At 44.6% G+C, this 20,177-nt stretch overlaps 1 protein-coding gene across 1 annotated transcript in view; it reads left to right on the top strand.

Annotated features, from left to right (window-relative positions):
* Positions 1-20,177, top strand: part of ROBO2 (roundabout guidance receptor 2) — an 803,551-nt gene that overhangs the window by 69,594 nt on the left and 713,780 nt on the right. Inside the window, exon 2 of the mRNA XM_078658968.1 lies at positions 277-603. Within this exon, the coding sequence (XP_078515094.1) occupies positions 277-603 (327 nt within the window). The remainder of the gene's footprint in view (positions 1-276; positions 604-20,177) is intronic.

Here is a 20,177-nt window from a genome sequence, read left to right as displayed (position 1 = left end):
GTATAATTTCTACAAATCATTATTGTGGAGGGGCAGTGAGTTGAATCTATATGTCCAAAGAAAGGAGAGGACAGGATTCCTTCCAACAGTGAATTTCAGGAGAATGTCATACTGATTAGAGTGAATGTAGAAGTTACAATTTACTGTTTTGAGGCAAGAAAACAAGTAGCTGCTTTTGTTCAAAGAAACACTCCTGCATTCATGTGACTGATATCTGTGATGTACAAAAGTCAGCTACTTGATATACTGATTCTCCTACTCTATTTCTTTATGTAGGATCTCGTCTACGGCAAGAAGACTTTCCTCCTCGCATTGTTGAACACCCATCAGATGTGATTGTTTCCAAAGGTGAGCCAACAACCCTCAACTGCAAAGCGGAAGGTAGGCCAACGCCCACCATTGAATGGTATAAAGATGCTGAGAGAGTGGAGACCGACAAAGATGACCCTCGTTCGCACCGGATGCTGTTGCCCAGCGGATCCCTGTTTTTCTTGCGCATTGTGCATGGGCGCAGAAGCAAACCTGACGAAGGAAGTTATGTTTGCGTCGCCAGGAACTATCTCGGCGAAGCTGTGAGCCGCAATGCATCTCTGGAAGTAGCATGTAAGTCATTTTATTGTTAATAAGGGAAGTCTTAATAGCATGTCTTGCACTGATAAGTTAGTAGCTTTAGATTTACGATGCTTGCGTCTTAAATTAGTTTTAACTTTACTAAATACATGGGTCCATAATTTTTCACACTAATGTTTAGTACGCCAATGTTTAGTCGCATAATTAAGACGGCACTAAAAACATGATTTATAGTGAGAGAGCGCAAACTGATATAAATGTATGAGTACATCACACTTACCTATAGTAAGCACAAGTCATGATGAGAAATGCCATGAGTGCTAATAGTATCTGAAATTATATTCTAAATGTATAGCTAATATAGAGATTTAAGTAGAAGTGGAACTAATACAGAAATGTGTGACATTATATGATTTTATTAGACGTGATTATTTTGAATCTATGTCGTGTAGCTGTTAACATATAAGATGGTCTGTGGTAAAACGCAGAACGTGGTAGGCCTCAGGGCCAGAGCTGGAGCTAAAAGGGAAGGTGTTTCTTTTCACGACACAGATTGTTTAACGTTTTTGGTCATTGCATTAATGGGCCATGATTTAGAGTAATGTTTTCTAAATAATAGAATAAGAGTTTTAACATGCTTTAATTAAATGAAGAAATTGAATGCTATAATCATAATGTGAAATATTGTAGGCCTGAAATGTTTTAGCAGTGATTTACACGTACATGTCTGGGCTGAGAAATGTTGCAAGCCTTTTTAGAAGTCTATGAGAGTTGGGTTCTTGGCGGCAGATATCTGTCTGCAACAGGAAAGGGGGGATCCAATTATAAGTGAATGAATAGAGGTCTGTTCAGTAGACGGCCCAGACATGGAGGAGGGTTCTGGAATGTTTAAGGGGTATCAGCGGGCCGGAGAAGAGACTGAGAAGCAAGGTCAACTCTAACGTCTGAGGCCCAATACAAAGCATCATGGAAAAAGCCTGAAGTTGCACCACGTGAGAGGCGTTTCGCAAGGGGCGTCTCAAATGTTGTTGACTGTTTTGTATTAGGGACAGCACCCCTGGGTGGAGTTAGAGCAGAGACCTGAGGACCCTTTAGAGAGCGGATGGGTAGGCAGTGAGGGGTCATGACTGGAGAACTTTAGGTTTTCACCAAGAGACTTAGAGTGGGTGACTTCCCTTGGGGGTCATTCATTGCTGACACCTTTGTTAGGTTGGGATTTGGTTAAGTAGGGATACCATCTAGAACAGGGTAGGGACGCCTAACCTGTGTTTGTTTTCCTCCAACCTAAATGAAGGAGAGATATGCGTCTATGCTGATAGCTTTGCTATTTTTAGAACTTGTGTTAGTGATTTCTGTTGCTCGTCTGAGGGCTTTTCGAGAGCACATGTATGTAATTGGACCTGTGTATCTCGTGAATCTCATTCTGAGATGCTTGTATTTGCAGCTCATTATATCTTTACAATAAACTTTTGAAACCTAGAAGTTGTTCGTGATCTTTGAGAGTAGAGTCCTTTCTTGGGTGAACTAATTTGCAGATAGGTGTACTGTTTCCTTCCAAGACAGGCAATAAAGGTTCAGTCGACCAGATCGAGGTTTGGATCAATAGATATAAGGTATCGATCAAAATCTCGCCCTTTCAGTTGGTAGCTATAGAGGATGGTTGCCTTCTTGAGGACGGTGACCTAGGCCAGGTTAGCTTACCCCAAGGCCCCTAGAAATCGATGATCGGAAGAACAGCCCGCAGATGAAGATCCGGATGACGTGAGACAGAAAAAGCAGCAGTATCAGAGAGAGTGAGTATAAAGGGTTATGCGTGTTAGATTGCGGTGTTTTGTATTGTATCTATGTTGTAATGTCTGGCGGAGTTGAATGTCTGTAGAGTGACTGTGGAACAGGTTGTGAGCGCGCGCAACCGGTGGAAATCTTAAGTTCAAGGAGAGCTTAAGTGGTTCGGGTGTATCGGACACCCAGAGTAATTGTCAACTAGTGTGAAGGGGGTCATGAGGTACCATTGATCACCCGAGAGACCGAGATAGGGGGAACGTAAGAGTGAGTGCGTGAGTAACGGACGCTGGTCGGAAGTTACTGTGTGTGTAAGTAACCTATCAGAGAGACGATAGACATCTCGTCAGTTGTGTTGACAATTACAGATAGACTGTGGACGTACAGTCGAGAGAAGTGACCGCTTGGTCGGAAGTAGTCATTTTTCAGTGTATGAATGGGACGCATGCATAACCGGGAGACGAGTTGAGAAAGGAGGGGTGCTGCTGCGAAGCGGAGAAAAGAGACGTCAGGTGGTGTCGCGCAGTGATTGGCTGACCGGAGAAAGACCGCGCTGTGATAGGCCAGCTAGCGAACACGTCATACAGGGTCGCGACGTGATTGGCCGACAGGAGAAAAACCGCGCTGTGATAGGCCAAGCAAAAAAAGCCGCGACAGGATTGGTGGATTGTCATCAGGAAGTAAACAGAGTAGCGAGGCTGGATTTTGTGCGCATAATTATGAAGTGTTTTAAATGGTTGAAAGCACTGTTTAAGAAAGAGAGGCGAGGATCGTATGAAGGGGAAGAAGCCCCGCCGGAGGGTACGCCAGCTCGTTATATGGCAGTAAATGTTGGGTTGCATACGATCCTTTGGATATCAGAGTGGAGTAAGATTACTGAAGGAAATGAGGAACTGACGTTCCCGAAGTACGGGACGTTCAGATTAGAGGTGTTACATCGATTGAAATCAGTCATGACCTCAAAGAGACCCTTGCCTAGACCAACCCAGTTTGAAGCCCTTGAGGCATGGCTTAGGGCAGCGCATGAAAGGAATATGAACAGACGACAAGAAAGGGTGAAACGCTCGGTAAGGGCAGTACAGGATGCCAGGTGGGATGCGGATGCTAAAAGATGGAGAGTGCATAATTTGGAAATAAATAAACTGTACCCAGTGTTAGAGGCGCCAGTAAATAAAAGCCCCCTAGAAGAAGATGATGAGAGCGAAACAGAGGACAGCCTGATAAACAGATTACTGACAGACAGGCCACCCCCGTATAATAGAGCAGGGGGAGAGGTCGAGAATACAGAAGGAGAAAAGGGGGGCAATGCAGGAGAGCATAGACTGCTTCCCAGTTCAGAGTGGGATCCTGAGCCAAAGAAAGAGTTGCTCCAGCCTAGTCAGGTGCAACAGGTGGTCGGTAGGTTTGTGGTACAAAGAGCGCCGGAAACGGAAAGCGCCACATCCTACCCATTGCCAGATGCACTACAGGTACCTGTTACCATAGGTCCTATAATATCGATATATGACCAAGAGAGAGCAAAAGGGGAAGAACGGAAACGGAAAGACAGAGAAAGAGCAGAGCAGGCAAGGAGGAACGATACCACTAATTCCCCAAGTCAGATGCCGATACCCAGAGAGTGGAGCACCCCGATGCACACAGCAGGGGACCCAGGAGGAGATCCTGGGGGCCCTAGATGGCCAATGGATCTGAGGGGATCTGGACGAAAGTCCTTTCAAGAGCTAAATGAGTACATGAAGCAGTGGGATGAGGCAGAGAAGGCTCAAAAGTGCATCAATGCTGCAGAAGCAGAAAGGGAAAGTCAGGACAGCAGAGCACGGACTCACTGCGGGGCTGGGGAGAGTAGCCCGGAGTGGGACTGTAGAGGGAGTAGGGGAGTCACCCATTGGGCCCGGAATGGAGGTAGAACAGACCTGGAAAACGGGGGCCCCGGGAATGGAGGGGTGGCGTGCCCAATACTCAGTGAAGGGGAGAGGAGGGCGCAAGAGTACAGGAACAGCTTTAAGTGTCCACACTGTGTGCCTGGCACCAGAGAACAGAATGGGAGTTGTGAGAGGTCGCACCATAGTCCCTGTGATGACAGAAATGAGCGCAGCCCAGGGAATATGGGGAACCAGGAAGGATCGTATCGGATACTGAGCGATACGAGGCAAAGGGAGTGTAGCGACCAGAGGGAAAATAACAGAGAGATGTGCGGTGAGAGGAGAGAAGAAGACGAGAGTGGGCAGAGAGAGAGTAGGGATAAAAGGCCCGTGTTCCATCACCTTCCAAGATTGGATGGCCGAGCATGGGACCTGGAGAGATGGGAGCAAGGGAGGCCACCCATTAATTCTCCTGAGCCCAAACGCAGAGCTCGAAGTTGGGATGGTAGGGAGACCAGGGAGCCCCCTTCAAAAGACATATTGCGAGCTGAGATAAAAGCCAAGAGACTTGATGTCTCCAGCTTAAGGTCAGATCTGGATGACATGGTAGATGGTACCCTGCCTTTAGAAAGAATGGAAATGTATGAACAGGATGAAATACTGTATATGGCAAAGGACATCACACGAAAGGCGAGAGCAGTCCATGAGAAGTTAGTCGAACTAGCAGGCAAATATATGGTGGACTTGTCAAGAACCAAAGCATTACAGGGTAACCACAGGCTACATTACTCAGATCGAGACCTAGACGAGAGGAGAACGATTGGGCTGAAAACACACATAAGGGAACTGATTACTGGAATAAGGACATGGAGGGCACTAGATAAATGGGAAGAAAGGTGGTCCAAGAAAGGGACCGGCAGAAGAAGCATGTTTGGTATAACACCAGGACAGCAGGGAATAGAAGCTTACCCTTTGCGTGAAGTTGCCAATGGAAGCTATGTACATGTCCCTTGGAGTAGGGGAGATTTAGCTGCTTTTACCACATCTTTCCCCAAGTTACGAGAGAGCCCCGTGGAGTGGTACAAGCAAGTCGAGAGGTTTGTAAAGATCTCAAAAGTCCTATGGATAGATCTGAACACGCTGTTTGACATTGTAGTACCAGGAGATCTGTGGACAGCATGCAAGGTTAGCGCTGAGTGGCCCACAACGGAGCCAGAGAGAGATGCTAGGACTAATGGGCCGTCCGAGATCGTGATGGCAAAATTCGAGAGAGTGATGACTTGGCTGAAAGAAAAAGTGCCAATGCAAGACATAGATTGGGTCAGAATAGACAGAACGAGACAGGAACCCAAAGAGACAGTCCATGAATATTACGAGAGATTGCTGAAGGCGTTTAAACAGTATAGCGGCTTGGATGTAATGGATCCAAAGGACATAGGGCAATTCGTGTCCAAGTTCGTCCTGGGACTGAGACCGGATATTAGTTTAATGATTCAGCAACACTCGATTTGTTGGCAAAGTAGACCCCTAGATGAAATACTGAGATATGCCAGGTACTGCTGTGATGAGGTAGACTCCAAGGCTAAGAAACTAAAAGAGAAGCTGATGGTGGTACAATTGCAGGCAGCAGGAAAGGGGGGACCGCAACAACAGCAGCAAGGGACAGGTACAGGAGGTAAGAAGCAGTACAGTCAGAACAAGGGTAATGAGGAGAGTACTACCTTCAGACCCAGAGTAGACATAGCTACCTTGAAGAAAACGACTAGGTGTCACCAGTGCAACGAGTTGGGGCATTGGAAACGCGAGTGCCCTTACAATGTAGAGATAGGAGAGCAAGAGATAGAGGAGGAAGAGGTCCAGAGCGCACCTATGAGAGGGGCGACGCCATACCAAGGAAAGGTGCTCAAAGGGGGGGGGGCTCCTCCCCGAGCCCAGTTCCCGCAACCTCCTCGAGTAGGGAGTATGGGTAAGACCTATAGACAAATGCCCCTGTTTGTGGAAGGTGAAGAATGCTATTATGTGGACCCATTAACCGGACAGAGAGTGGAAAGAGAAGACTGCACCCTTGGGGCAGCCTTAGAGGTAGATCAGAGGGGACCCTATGTGGAAGCAGAAGTAGCAGGGTGCCCTACGACATTTCTGGTGGACACAGGAGCCACTAGATCCACGATCAGATCAGCTGCAGTTCCAGACCTGCCCATGTCTGGAGAGACCATACAGGTGGTAGGGGTCGCAAACAGGAGAATAACCAGCCAATTGACAGAACCGGTACAGGTGAAAATAGGGAAGTACAGCGATGAGCACCAATTTGTGGTTTGCGATTCAAGCCCTGTGTGTCTGCTAGGAAGAGACCTGTTGTGCAAATTGAATTGTACTATATATTGTACACCCCAGGGAGTGGAGGTATTGACTAATGATGATGATGCAGATTTCAAAGTTGCAAACTCAAGAATATGTGTGGAGCTGTACCCTACTTTGACAGTAGACGAGCTTCCCTGGGATTTGAGAGAGACAGTGGCATCAGAGGTATGGGATTTCACTGGGGAAGAGATTGGATTAGTCAAAGGGGTGGACCCAGTGAAAATTGTAGTGAAACCGCATGCTGAGTTCCCAAGAACACCCCAGTATAAATTGACTCCAGAAACGATTGCAGGCATAAAACCCGTGATCGAGTCCATGATTAAACAGGGAATACTGAAAGAAATCGTGGGTAGTCCATGTAACTCCCCGATTATGGGTCTGCAGAAACCAAATGGGAAATTTCGGATAGTGCAGGACCTTCGAAAGATTAATAACATAGTCGTTTCATGTTGTCCAGTGGTACCGAATCCATCAGTGATACTGTTTCAGATTCCATTCCAAGCAGAGTGGTTCACTGTGATAGATCTTTGTCAGGCTTTCTTTTCGATCCCTTTGGACGAAGATAGCCATTTTCTTTTCGCATTTAAGCTGGAAAATCGCGTCCTAACATGGTGTCGTATCCCTCAGGGGTATACAGAGAGTCCATCGATCTTTAACCAGCTTCTGAAGAAAAATCTTGAAAGTCTAGTGCTGCCCCAGAAGTCAGTTCTGGTCCAGTACATAGACGACCTCCTTGTGGCGTCAGAAACAGAAGAAGCTTGCAGGGAAGATTCCATTGCTTTGTTAAATCACCTAGCTGCCAATGGGCACAAGGTGTCCCCGGGAAAATTGCAGTACTGCCTGACAGAAGTGCAGTACTTGGGACACAGAATTGAGAAAGGCAAACGAAAGGTGTCACCAGACAGGATAGAGGCGATCATGAAAATGAACGCGCCTCAGACACAGAGAGAGGTCAGGATGTTCCTAGGGATGGTGGGTTATTGCCGACAGTGGATCGTGAACTTTTCACTGAAAGCAAAGCCCTTGCAAAAACTGACGCACAAAGAGGTGAGTGATCCGGTACCATGGGACAAAGACTGTTTGATGGCGTTCCTACAGTTGCGAGAGGACCTGTGTCGTGCTCCGGCATTGGGAATGCCTGATTACAATAAACAATTCTTTCTTTACTGTTGTGAGAGAGAAGGTTGTGCGTTGTCTGTGTTGGTCCAAATCCATGGGAATGCCCGTAGACCAGTTGCTTATTTCTCGGCTACTTTAGACCCAGTAGCCGCAGCGTTGCCCGGATGTCTCAAATCCGTTGCTGCAACGGGTGTCAGCATTGAGAGATGTGAAAATATTGTTATGGGGCACCCGTTAGAGGTGTGCGTGCCACATTCTGTTGAACTGTTGATGACCAGGACCAAAACACAGCATCTGACCAATAGCAGGCTCACGCGCTATGAGCAAGTTATTCTTGCTGCAGAGAACGTGACCCTCAAGAGATGCTCTGTTTTGAACCCTGCTACCTTAATGCCACTTCCAAATGATATTGATGATGATGATGAATATACAGACCATGACTGTCTCGATGTGACTGAACTATGCACCAAACCCAGACCCGACATCGTGGATGAGCCACTGACGGACCCAGATGAAGTTTTCTTTGTCGATGGCTCATGTGTAAGAGACGAAGTTGGGCAGTTGAGAGCAGCTTATGCTGTTTGTACAATTGAAGGAGTTGTGGAAGCTGGGTGCCTGGAAGGAGTACACTCCGCTCAGGTAGCCGAGATTATTGCCCTAACACGTGCTTGCTTAGCAGGCAATCAAATTCGAGTCACCATCTACACCGACAGCCAATACGGGTTTGGGGTAGTTCATGATTACGGGCAGTTATGGTCTCAAAGAGGGTTCATGACTTCTTCAGGCTCTCCCATTCGCAATGGAGAGTTTGTGCGCTTGTTGTTAGAAGCATTGCAATGTCCAGCAAGTATCGCAGTTGTAAAGTGCATCGCACATACCAAAAATGAGGACTTTGTTTCGAAAGGCAATAGATATGCTGATGAAGTTGCGCGGTATTGCGCAGAACAAGGTTACTCTTTCACAGAGGTGGATGTGGGTGGAATAAATGTGAGAACTGAATTAGCCATGATACTGGAAACTGTTGATACTTGGGATGAATTGTCAACCATGCAAGAAAATGCTCCTGATTCAGAAAAGGAAACATGGGTAAAGGCAGGATGTGTAGTGGGTGAGACTCATTTTTGGGTCTCAGCAGACGGCAGAGCAGTGTTGCCCAATGAGATGGTGAGTCCAATGGCTAGACTCATACATGGTCCCGTACACTTAGGGAGAGATGCTATGCTGAGAGTGTTTAGACAGACTTGGTACAATCCTAAGTTTAGAATAGCAGCAGAAGCAGTGTGCCAGCGTTGTGTGACCTGCCAGCAGCTGAATGTAGGGAAAAGAACACCAGTTGCACTAAGTCACATAGGAAGGTCTGGAGGTCCATTCAACAGAATGCAGATAGATTTCATTGAAATGCCAAGATGCAACCGCCTCCGCTATGTCTTGGTGGTTGTTTGTGTGTTCTCCAGATGGGTTGAGGCATACCCTACACGTAGGTGCGACACCCTCACAGTGGCTAAGTTACTGCTTAGAGAACTTATCCCTCGGTTCGGGGTGCCGGCCTTTTTGGAATCAGATAGGGGAACACATTTTAACAGCGAGCTTGTGAAGATGATTTGTGTTGCACTGAATATAGACCAAAAACTCCATTGCAGTTACCGACCAGAAGCCTCAGGAATTGTGGAACAAATTAATGGCACGATCAAGTCCAGAATAGCGAAAGTTTGCTCCTCAACGACCCTGAATTGGCCTGACGCCCTGCCATTAGTACTCATGAGCCTTCGTAGTACCCCAGACAGAAGAACAGGGTTGTCACCACATGAGGTGTTAATGGGGAGAGCAATGAGACTGCCATCTATTCCAGCTACTGCACTGTTAAATATCACAGATGATATGATCCTGGACTATTGTAAGGGGCTGTCTGACGCCATGCGTTCTGTGTCCCTTCAGGTGCAGGCTGCAGAGGTTCCAGCGTGCCAGGGCCCTTGCCATGACCTGTATCCGGGGGACTGGGTCCTGGTGAAGAAACATGTGAGAAGAAGCTGCTTGGATATTCGTTGGCGTGGGCCCTACCAGGTCATCCTGATCACAAGTACAGCTGTAAAGGTGGGAGGCCTGCCCAACTGGATACACGCGTCGCATACGAAAAGGGTTCCAGCACCTCTGGAAACAGCTCCTCTCTCGAATGGACGTCCAGCAGAGGACCAAGAAGCCATAGAGGGGGCTAGCCAAGCTGTAGAGGTGCCAGTGGAAGCAGGGAACGAGTCTGACCAAGCTGAGGACGGTCAGTACAACAGCGAAACAGAAGACGCTACAGAAGGAGAAGACAGCTGGGAGTACGAGTCTGACCCTGACAGGTCTGAAAGAGAGCGAGAACAGACCAGAAGGAGAAGGAGTAGAAGGGCACGTGGAGAAGCAAATTGGCCGCAAAGAAGAAGTTCTAGCCTGAGGTCAACTCCAGAAGCAACCCTTCCTCCGATATCAGAAGACTCAGACCCAGAAGAAGGTGCTCAGGGCGCTGAAGCACCAGACCGAAGAAGGTCAAGAAGAGTGCGTGTGCCTAACAGAAGATACTCCACACCTGAGTGGACATATCTGGCGACAAATGTCTGTGAAACCGGAGACAGGGAGGATCCGAGCGGTGGTGGTGTCCAGTTCTGAGCCCATTATCACCGTGGAAATACAACTGTTGGTACCCGGTGTCGAACAAGAAGGGTCACTAACATTCGTGCTCCCCAGACCTCCCCGCCTCAGCAAGTTAAAACACATGTTTCTTACAGAATTGAAATTCCCCGACTTTGGTACCACGATAACAGCACATGAAGAGCATACTCTTCGCATGGAAATATTGAACTATGCTATTGAAGCTGCAACCACAAATCTAATAGTCGATTGTTAAAGGACTTTGTAAATAAAGCAAGTAGAAGAAAAGAAGATTACCTAGCGCCCAGGAAGCAGAGAATTTTAGGGAATCCCTTGAGTGGATGGAGAAGGGCTAGGGTTGTCTTTTTGAACTGTGAAAGGACTTTTTTTGCGAAAAAGGCTGTCAGCCTCCAGCTGTGTGGATTCTTGCAAAGAGAAAGGGAAAAGCTAGATTGTCTGACGAAATGGAGGCCGGCACCCCGAACCGCAGAGCTAAATGTATAATAGGTACACTAATAGTAGGAGTGATAATATTAATAGCTTTAGTGGTAACAATTTCTTATGTAAAGGGACATGAGGAAGAGGTAAAGGTAACTGATGCGAATTCTGTAGTTACACTTACACCCACTGTTGCAGGTGAGAAAAGGGAAAACACTCAAGAGAAAGCGTTATTGGCTGCAGAAGCCCGCAGGTTACATGTAGACGAGTCCCAAGGAGACTTTAGGTCAAATGCTTATGCTAAACTTTTGTATGAATACGTGGATGCCATGGAGGTTAAGGATTGCTACGTCTGCATGCAGTTGCCTGCGTCTGTAGATGAAGGAATTCGATATCATCACCTCCCTCTGACATATGGCATTACATGTAGCTTATTGCTTAGTATATTTTATGAGAGAGATAGTTTTGAATACTATTTCTCCAATTATGATTCTGTGTTGCCAGAAGTCCCGAATTATAAGCAGATGAATAAATGGGATTACTGGAAGAGTGAAGACAGATTGGCCAAGTTCTTCATTCCTTGGATTACCTTAGATACTTCACATGCCCGTAGAAATAATCTGACATGCAAGGTGTCAGAAGTCGAGAAAAAGTTCATAGGGCAGGTGGATGATCGTTACAGGAGACAAAAGATTTTGAAAAAATCAGGACAAGGGAAATTAGATTGGACCGAGGAAGAGAAGTCACATAAGAGAAAGGGTAGTAGTGGTCCAATAGCTTTAGATAAAGCGCAGAGAGGAAAGTTATGTCTTCACCGAGCCAAAACGTATTATGAAAATGTATACGTGGGTGAAGTTGACTGTGAACATGCTTTTAATTTAGAGTACTACACTAAGGATTTCCTGAAGGGAATGCAAGTGATTCCAAATGTGTATTTTGTATGTGGAAGAAATGCTTACGTGAGACTACCTGACAACTGGTATGGATCATGTTACTTGGCAATTGTCTTCCCCAAAATATATCATGCACAAGACTTATTGATCATTGAGGGCCAGACATCATCGAGGGGAAGGAGAGATTTAGGCGATGCAGAAATGGTTGGAGATGTCTTTGGAGCTATGTTCCCTCTTTTGGGAATAATCCTTAATGATGTTAAAATTAGACGACTGGCAACAGTTGTCGACAGGTTGTCTGCCAGCACTGCTCAGTCCTTAATGCTGGTAGAAGGAGAGATGCAATCGATAAGGGCTATGGTTCTTCAAAATCGGCTTGCATTAGATGTCTTATTAGCAAAAGAGGGCGGAGTCTGTAAGGCTTTGAAGGTTCAGGAATGTTGCACTTACATTCCAGACCTTTCAAAACCCCTTGAGAAAGTTATTAAGAACATAACTAATATACACAAAGAGATCGAAGACTTGAGTAGAGAAAATGTCTGGGAAAAGGTGGGCCACGGAATGAGTACAGTTGGAGGGTGGTTTTCCACCTTAGGCAAAAGCTTTATTTGGTATATCCTAAAGCCTATCATCATAATATTGATCTGTGGGATAATATTGTGGGGATTGGTGAGGGTATTCAAATGGTACAGAGCAAGAAGGTCAGAAAGGGCCCAAAGAGAACAGTTGCAGAGATTGGCTGCCATACAAGATAATCAGTACAGGAGCCTGAGAGCTCTGGAAGCGCAGAGAATGCCAGCAATAACTGCAGTTTAAATGTTAGTGATGACCCCGAGAGGTCATCAAAGGGGGGAACTGAGAGAGCGCAAACTGATATAAATGTATGAGTACATCACACTTACCTATAGTAAGCACAAGTCATGATGAGAAATGCCATGAGTGCTAATAGTATCTGAAATTATATTCTAAATGTATAGCTAATATAGAGATTTAAGTAGAAGTGGAACTAATACAGAAATGTGTGACATTATATGATTTTATTAGACGTGATTATTTTGAATCTATGTCGTGTAGCTGTTAACATATAAGATGGTCTGTGGTAAAACGCAGAACGTGGTAGGCCTCAGGGCCAGAGCTGGAGCTAAAAGGGAAGGTGTTTCTTTTCACGACACAGATTGTTTAACGTTTTTGGTCATTGCATTAATGGGCCATGATTTAGAGTAATGTTTTCTAAATAATAGAATAAGAGTTTTAACATGCTTTAATTAAATGAAGAAATTGAATGCTATAATCATAATGTGAAATATTGTAGGCCTGAAATGTTTTAGCAGTGATTTACACGTACATGTCTGGGCTGAGAAATGTTGCAAGCCTTTTTAGAAGTCTATGAGAGTTGGGTTCTTGGCGGCAGATATCTGTCTGCAACAGGAAAGGGGGGATCCAATTATAAGTGAATGAATAGAGGTCTGTTCAGTAGACGGCCCAGACATGGAGGAGGGTTCTGGAATGTTTAAGGGGTATCAGCGGGCCGGAGAAGAGACTGAGAAGCAAGGTCAACTCTAACGTCTGAGGCCCAATACAAAGCATCATGGAAAAAGCCTGAAGTTGCACCACGTGAGAGGCGTTTCGCAAGGGGCGTCTCAAATGTTGTTGACTGTTTTGTATTAGGGACAGCACCCCTGGGTGGAGTTAGAGCAGAGACCTGAGGACCCTTTAGAGAGCGGATGGGTAGGCAGTGAGGGGTCATGACTGGAGAACTTTAGGTTTTCACCAAGAGACTTAGAGTGGGTGACTTCCCTTGGGGGTCATTCATTGCTGACACCTTTGTTAGGTTGGGATTTGGTTAAGTAGGGATACCATCTAGAACAGGGTAGGGACGCCTAACCTGTGTTTGTTTTCCTCCAACCTAAATGAAGGAGAGATATGCGTCTATGCTGATAGCTTTGCTATTTTTAGAACTTGTGTTAGTGATTTCTGTTGCTCGTCTGAGGGCTTTTCGAGAGCACATGTATGTAATTGGACCTGTGTATCTCGTGAATCTCATTCTGAGATGCTTGTATTTGCAGCTCATTATATCTTTACAATAAACTTTTGAAACCTAGAAGTTGTTCGTGATCTTTGAGAGTAGAGTCCTTTCTTGGGTGAACTAATTTGCAGATAGGTGTACTGTTTCCTTCCAAGACAGGCAATAAAGGTTCAGTCGACCAGATCGAGGTTTGGATCAATAGATATAAGGTATCGATCAAAATCTCGCCCTTTCAATAGCATATCATGCCGCTATTTGCATCTTAAATAAATGTTTGCAGACGCCAATTAAATGCAGATAGGATACATTTGCACCTGGTGTGAAGATGAAAGATTTGAAGACAAAAAAGTGCAATGCAGTACAGGTCAATATTTGATCTATTTCTTTCATTAGCCATGCATTACTAGTTTGTTTGGTTTCATGCAGTATCTGACTTGATCAGATGAATCGAGAATGCCTTAAGTGGTCTCATTTATTGTAAATCTTGATTCCAGACTCAAACATTCTGGACAGATAGATAACCAATCATATGTTTGCTATCGAGCATAGTGGCTTTCTGAATTTCTTCCGTCTGATTTTCCCTTTGAGAGAGGAACATAATCTATTCTTTCACCCCTAGAATGCCATAAATTTGGTTCAGAAGTGTATTTCTTTTATTACCGAACTATTTAGCAATATTCTAAAATATCTGATTTGACATTTCTAATAAAAGATGATAGGGATTCTGTTGAATGCTATGAGCTAGCTACAATTGTACTTGATAATCTAAAGGCATTATTGGTAAACAGAGGACTGGAATGTTCAAATTGTATAAGGGCTTGTGCAGCATTTCAAAACATTAAAATGCCATTGAACAAATGACGTCTACACGATTAAACGAAGGGATGTCATGGAATCCGTAATGTTGAAGATAGTTGGTGGTGCAAGTTTAGGAAAGAATATTCCCATATTATCATATGTCCCTGTAGAGCTACATTGAGATACATCTTCAAGCCACAGTATTTGGATATGCAGCAAAAGTTCCAGTAGAGCTGTTATTGGAGACAGAAATCCATTCTAGTGCATGGATACACTGGAAACTTCAGAGGCATGAACAGAAGAAATGCAGTGTCCATCAGTTGTGAATGGCCCTGCAACTGCCATAATGCAATACAATTCTCTCTGACAATCCAGACACAGCAATTTCAACACTGACACTAATTCTTTCTCAGAAGCAGAGATCTCCAGTTTACGCCAGAGGATGATGTAACCCAACTTCTCCAAAGCTGCGCAGTTTCCCAGGTAGTAGCAGAATAATTGCTTACAGTCACTGTTTCTGTGCATCTGGCCAAAACTGTTCAGTGTAATAAGGTAATCGGTAACAGACCCTAATCCAGACTCAATAAGAATTGGATACCGACCATCTACACCAATTTAAGAACGTTAGGGGTGCAAAATGATTGCCGTATGTATTCCCACAAATGAAATTATGATACAAGACTCATAGTATGATATATGTACTCTCCCAATCCTCACTTCTTTCATTGGGTTGGCATGTGCTTCGGAAATGGTAGTTGTTTAGACAATAGCCCTTAAGATTGGAATGATATTCCAGTCCAAGGATTTTTTCTTTTTTTCTTTTTTTTTTTAAATTGAGCTGAAATATCTTTTGGGCTGGATGCTGTAAGAGAGGTTCAATCCCTGTTCGATCATTTCAGCATTTCTCGAAAAAGTAGATTCCACAGACCTGGTATTAGCCACATACTCGCTAAAGAAACTTGCTTTCTCTCAGTCTCACTTACAGGTCTGAATTTCTAAATAGTTTCCTTATAAATGCTTCTCAAATTTCTTCTTTCGAATATTTAGTAACACTGTTTTTAACTTGCTATGTCCCTTTTTACGCCACCATTAAAAAACATTTGGTGTCACTTTATGCAGCACACTTTATTGTGTTTCTGGAATTTAGTGACCCATTTATAATAACACTTCTCATCATTTTATTCATCTGAGATATTGACCACGTTGATACCCCCCCATAAAAGCGGGGCTGTTCCCAGCCTCACAACTTCCTATAGCTATTGTCATTGGCATTTTATCCCTTACAGTTGACGTGACTTTACAAAACGGTTCCCAGCTTCTCGCAACACCATAATAAAATTCCTCTAAACTCATATGTGCAGTGAACAAATTTTAGAGGCAGCTGGAACACTCCAGGTTATCATATTTCAAGAGAACCCTATTTAACTATTTCCCACTTCTCTTTGTTATCCTTCATCAATGCCCAGTGAAACGCTAAGCTTCTATTGAGGATGTTTATTATCAACTGGAGCTCCAATATTATACCATGTATCTTACGAACAATAGAGTTTTTTGTAGCTCTTCATATCTTACTTCCCACATTGCTAGGCACATTAAATAACATAAGCTGTTATTACCCAGTTTTATTACATAATTTACTGATTTCAGAAGGAAAGAAGGCCGAGCCTGCCTTGCTGGGATTCTAATTTGTGACCTTCAGAATGCATTCATCTCACTGAGCCACCTTGCTATCTGTAACCAGTTTAAAAACTCCAGTGAAATATAAACTAGTCTGTAGGCCATTTTGCACTCCCAGACAAGCTTGACCCATTTGAGTCACTTGTTTTCCAAAAAAGCCACCTGATAGGATAACCAATGCTAGTCATCCAAAAAAAACTGGTTATCACATTACACTGTGAGCGTGTCACTCTTTTTATACAGAGTTTAAAGGTCAAACTATTTGTAAAGTCGTGAAATGCTCAATGAATAAATTAGATGTAGTATACTGAGATGGCGGAACCAATGAAACTGAAGACGTTTTATGAACATCTGGCCACAGGAACGTGGCCATTTGGAGAATTCACACATGGAGTCCAGACAGCAGCTAAACTTACTTAAATAAATATTTATCTTGCGGGTTGTAGGAAGCCGAGCCAAAATTTAGTGCCTGACATTAAACTACAGTTGTGCTATGGCCGCACTCGAGTTAAAGTGTCACACACCACAGCTGGTGAGTGGTCACGCATGATCTAAAGGCCTCAGCGCAGATAGTTACAAAGCAAATAAAAGAGGGCTTAGGGGTTGTGTATTTTAAGGAAAGACCACAGAATGGGGTATGTGAGAGTAGGAACACGGCCAGAACGTGTGGCTCTGAATCGGGCACCTGACACCAGATTGTATTACTGTTTTTCTAGCTTTGAAATTTAGCTGACCGAATTCTTTCAGTAAGCTCCATGGGGATTAAAGGGAAACCCTTGTAGTGACAGAATTAGGTTCTGCTTTGTGTCTGGCTATCGTGAAGCCCGGTTCTGTTTATCTTTGACTAGAAGCATCCAGTTTGTTACAGGAGACCTCTTAGTGACACACACTCTTCGCCTCCTTACAGAACAAAAACATTCATTCGTCATAAGAGCAACCCATTAGAATCACAGTTTTTTATCTATAGGTTGGGCAGGACACCCAAGTTCACACACTAACATGCGCACAACAAAGCCAAATGACGTGAGAACACGATGCCATATTGTTTGCCTAGTGTGTTGGAGACTAATATTTTGCATCTCTTCAATAGACACTGTAAGAAAAGCCTTTTCAATTTCCAAAACAATATTTTCATTTTTTTCCATGGAGTTATGTTTAGGTGTCTGGAGCGCAGTGACTTTCGGGTGATTAGGTACTGGCCAAGACTCACTGGGACATATGCAGTGACACTGCTACACATCACAGTGACCAACATGGCTTCGTCTTATCCATGCAAGAAGGCCTTTCCTTATCAGAAGTTTGACCTATGTTTCAGACCTCACTGGAGTGATTTGGAATGGACCCTCAGTCTGGCTATTGTTTTGCTCCCATAGTAGCTTCCTGGTAACAGAGATTATGCGAAGGTATAAAGAAGCCATGCATGTTAATGTTGGCCTTCCATTAATTTCTTATAAATTATTTTCTAACTTTGTTAGATTGGACTTGCTTAATTAGTAAGCCACCTGCCTGCTGCTGATGCTGAACATACAGGCTCACAGGGCCAGTCACAAGATACGGACACACCCTTTCTTTGGAAACAAATGACTTACAAATGAGCCGCAATATTCTCTGGCCTTGTAGGACTTGTCGCACAATTGAGAAATACGAGTTGGGGAGGAGCAGGTTTCAAGCACAGCTCTGATAGGTTCTCAGTGGTGAACCCTCAGTGTTTTTGTATATACTCTCTGCACTTATCTGCATCAATTTCTAAGTGTATTAGTGTTCAGGAAAGGGGTCTGTTAATGTCAGGAGGATCCCTGTCCTTTACCCAAATCTACCTTGGAACAACATTATTGTGATAACATTAAATGCCCTGTGTATATTGAAGGAAATGTCTATCATTAGGCTAGGGGTATAAATAAATATTGAACTCTATTGCTCAGGCCTTACATATGCAGGAGAGTACAGAGGGCTTCACTAGTTGGATCTCGCAGGTGGTTGAGCATCCATCCCCCCCTCGTTGGATAGGCAACCTAGAGATTACCCTTCTAAACCATGGTTTTCTAACGAATTTAAAGTGTAGAAACATCACTGTCAAAAATTATATTGATGCTGGAGACTGTCATATTGTCCTCTAACCAAAGCGGCACTAAGGAAAGCACAGAAAGTATATTATGCATCTATACTCCAAGTGAAGAGCCTGTACTATGCTGAGCGTATAGCTCTCTCTGAAAATAATGCCAAAGACATTTTTTCTATTGTGCAGAGCTTCCTAGCCCCCAGCGCTGAGACCATTACTTTACCTGCCTTTGCCGCCTGGTGTGAGAAACTGTCCAGTTTCTTCATTGATAAGATTCAGGCGAATCTCGAGATCAGCACTATTGCTCCTGTAGGGAATTCTTCCCTTGAAATTTCTTCATCCGGCCGTTCCATTTTACCCTCCTTGACGGCATTTTCACGCATTGCTCTGCAAGACTCCTTGACTATCCTCAAATCATTGAAGTCCAGCTCTCCGTCGGCTCCCTGTTTGGACAGGTTGCTAGCCTCAGTTGCTGAGGTTGTTAATCGAGAGGTCAACACTTTGATTAATGTGTCTCTTCAGACCGCCATAGTTCCCCTAGATTGGAAGCAGGCCAAATTCCTGCCTCTATTGAAAAAGCCTTTTTTGGACCCTTCCCTTCCAGCTAGCTACCACCCTATCTCTCTTCTCCTGGCCGTGGCGAAAGTTTTTGAGAAAGCTTTTTAACAAACAGCTTACTAACTTAGTTGAAGTGTCTGGCTTTCTCCACCCAGCTCAATCGGGGTTCAGAGCTACCTATAGCACAGAGACGGCCCTCGTTGAAATATCAGAAGCAATCCGAGAGTGTTTGGATGCTGGTGGCAGAGCAGCTCTGTTTTTATTAGATCTCTCTGCCGCCTTTGATACTGTGCCTCACTCTCTGCTTTTGGCCCGTCTCTCGGATACCGGTATCTCTGGAGCAGCCTGGAACTGGCTCAAATTATTCCTGGAAGATAGATCACAGCAAGTTTGTCAGTCCCATCCTTATCGGCTCCCCAAAGTGTGACCACAGGAGTACCTCGGGGCTCTACTTTGAGCCCTCTCCTCTTCAACATATATGTCACCCCACTGATGTACTTGGCGGAGGAGCTGGTGGCTAAGATCATCACTTCTGCGGATGATACCCAGCTCATCTTTACATGGGGTAAAAATGACTCATCCCCTGCTCATGCTAGAGCCTGCCTTTTCCTCCTCAGTTTAGGAAATCGCTATTGCCGGAGGACTATCCTCTGCCTCTCTACGGGTCAGCCGGTCAAAAAAACCTTGGAATCTGGTTCAACGAAGATGCCCGGTTCTCTACTCAGATCAAGAAGTTAGCAGGGCAGTTCTTTGGCACCCTCAAATCACTGAGGAAGTTTCTTCCCCTCTTACCTAGAGCAGCCAAGGAAATGGTTACCCACTTCTTGATCCTTTCACATATTGGTTACATGAATGCTTTGTACATTGGCCTTACAGGGTACCAGTTGAAGAGACTGCAGGTAGTTCAAAACGCTGCAGCAAGATCTCTACTTAACATTCTTGGGAGATCCTGCATAAAGCAACATCTACACAACCTTCACTGGCTCCCCGTGGTTGAAAGAGTTCAATATAAAGCCCATACCTGGTGCATGCAGCCCTGTATAGTTTGGGTCCGCTTTATCTCAGGAAACGTTTTGGGTTTTTGTACCCCGGAGACAGATGCGCTCAGATGCGCTCAGCTGCGCAGTTTCTGGCAATTATCCCACGTTTCCGCCTTACCAGAATGGATGGAAGTTCTTTGGTCGACAAGGCAGCGAAGGCCTGGAATTCCCTTCCTCTAGACCTTTGCGCTACTAACTTTTTAGGAAACGTTTAAAAACTCTGCTTTTTATTTAACTCTCTTTGCTGACTCCTAGTTCCCCTCCTTTTGTTTGCAGCACCGAGACACTCTTGAGTAGCCGCGCGCAATATAAAAGCCAATAACATAAGAGGCTACAAATCCGTAGCGTATTAGACTTGCACATTAC

This window comes from Lissotriton helveticus, chromosome 8 (genome assembly GCF_964261635.1).
Source record: "Lissotriton helveticus chromosome 8, aLisHel1.1, whole genome shotgun sequence".
Lineage (NCBI taxonomy): Eukaryota > Metazoa > Chordata > Amphibia > Caudata > Salamandridae > Lissotriton > Lissotriton helveticus.
Note: the sequence above shows the minus strand (reverse complement) of the source record. Positions and strands in the feature narration are given on the sequence as shown.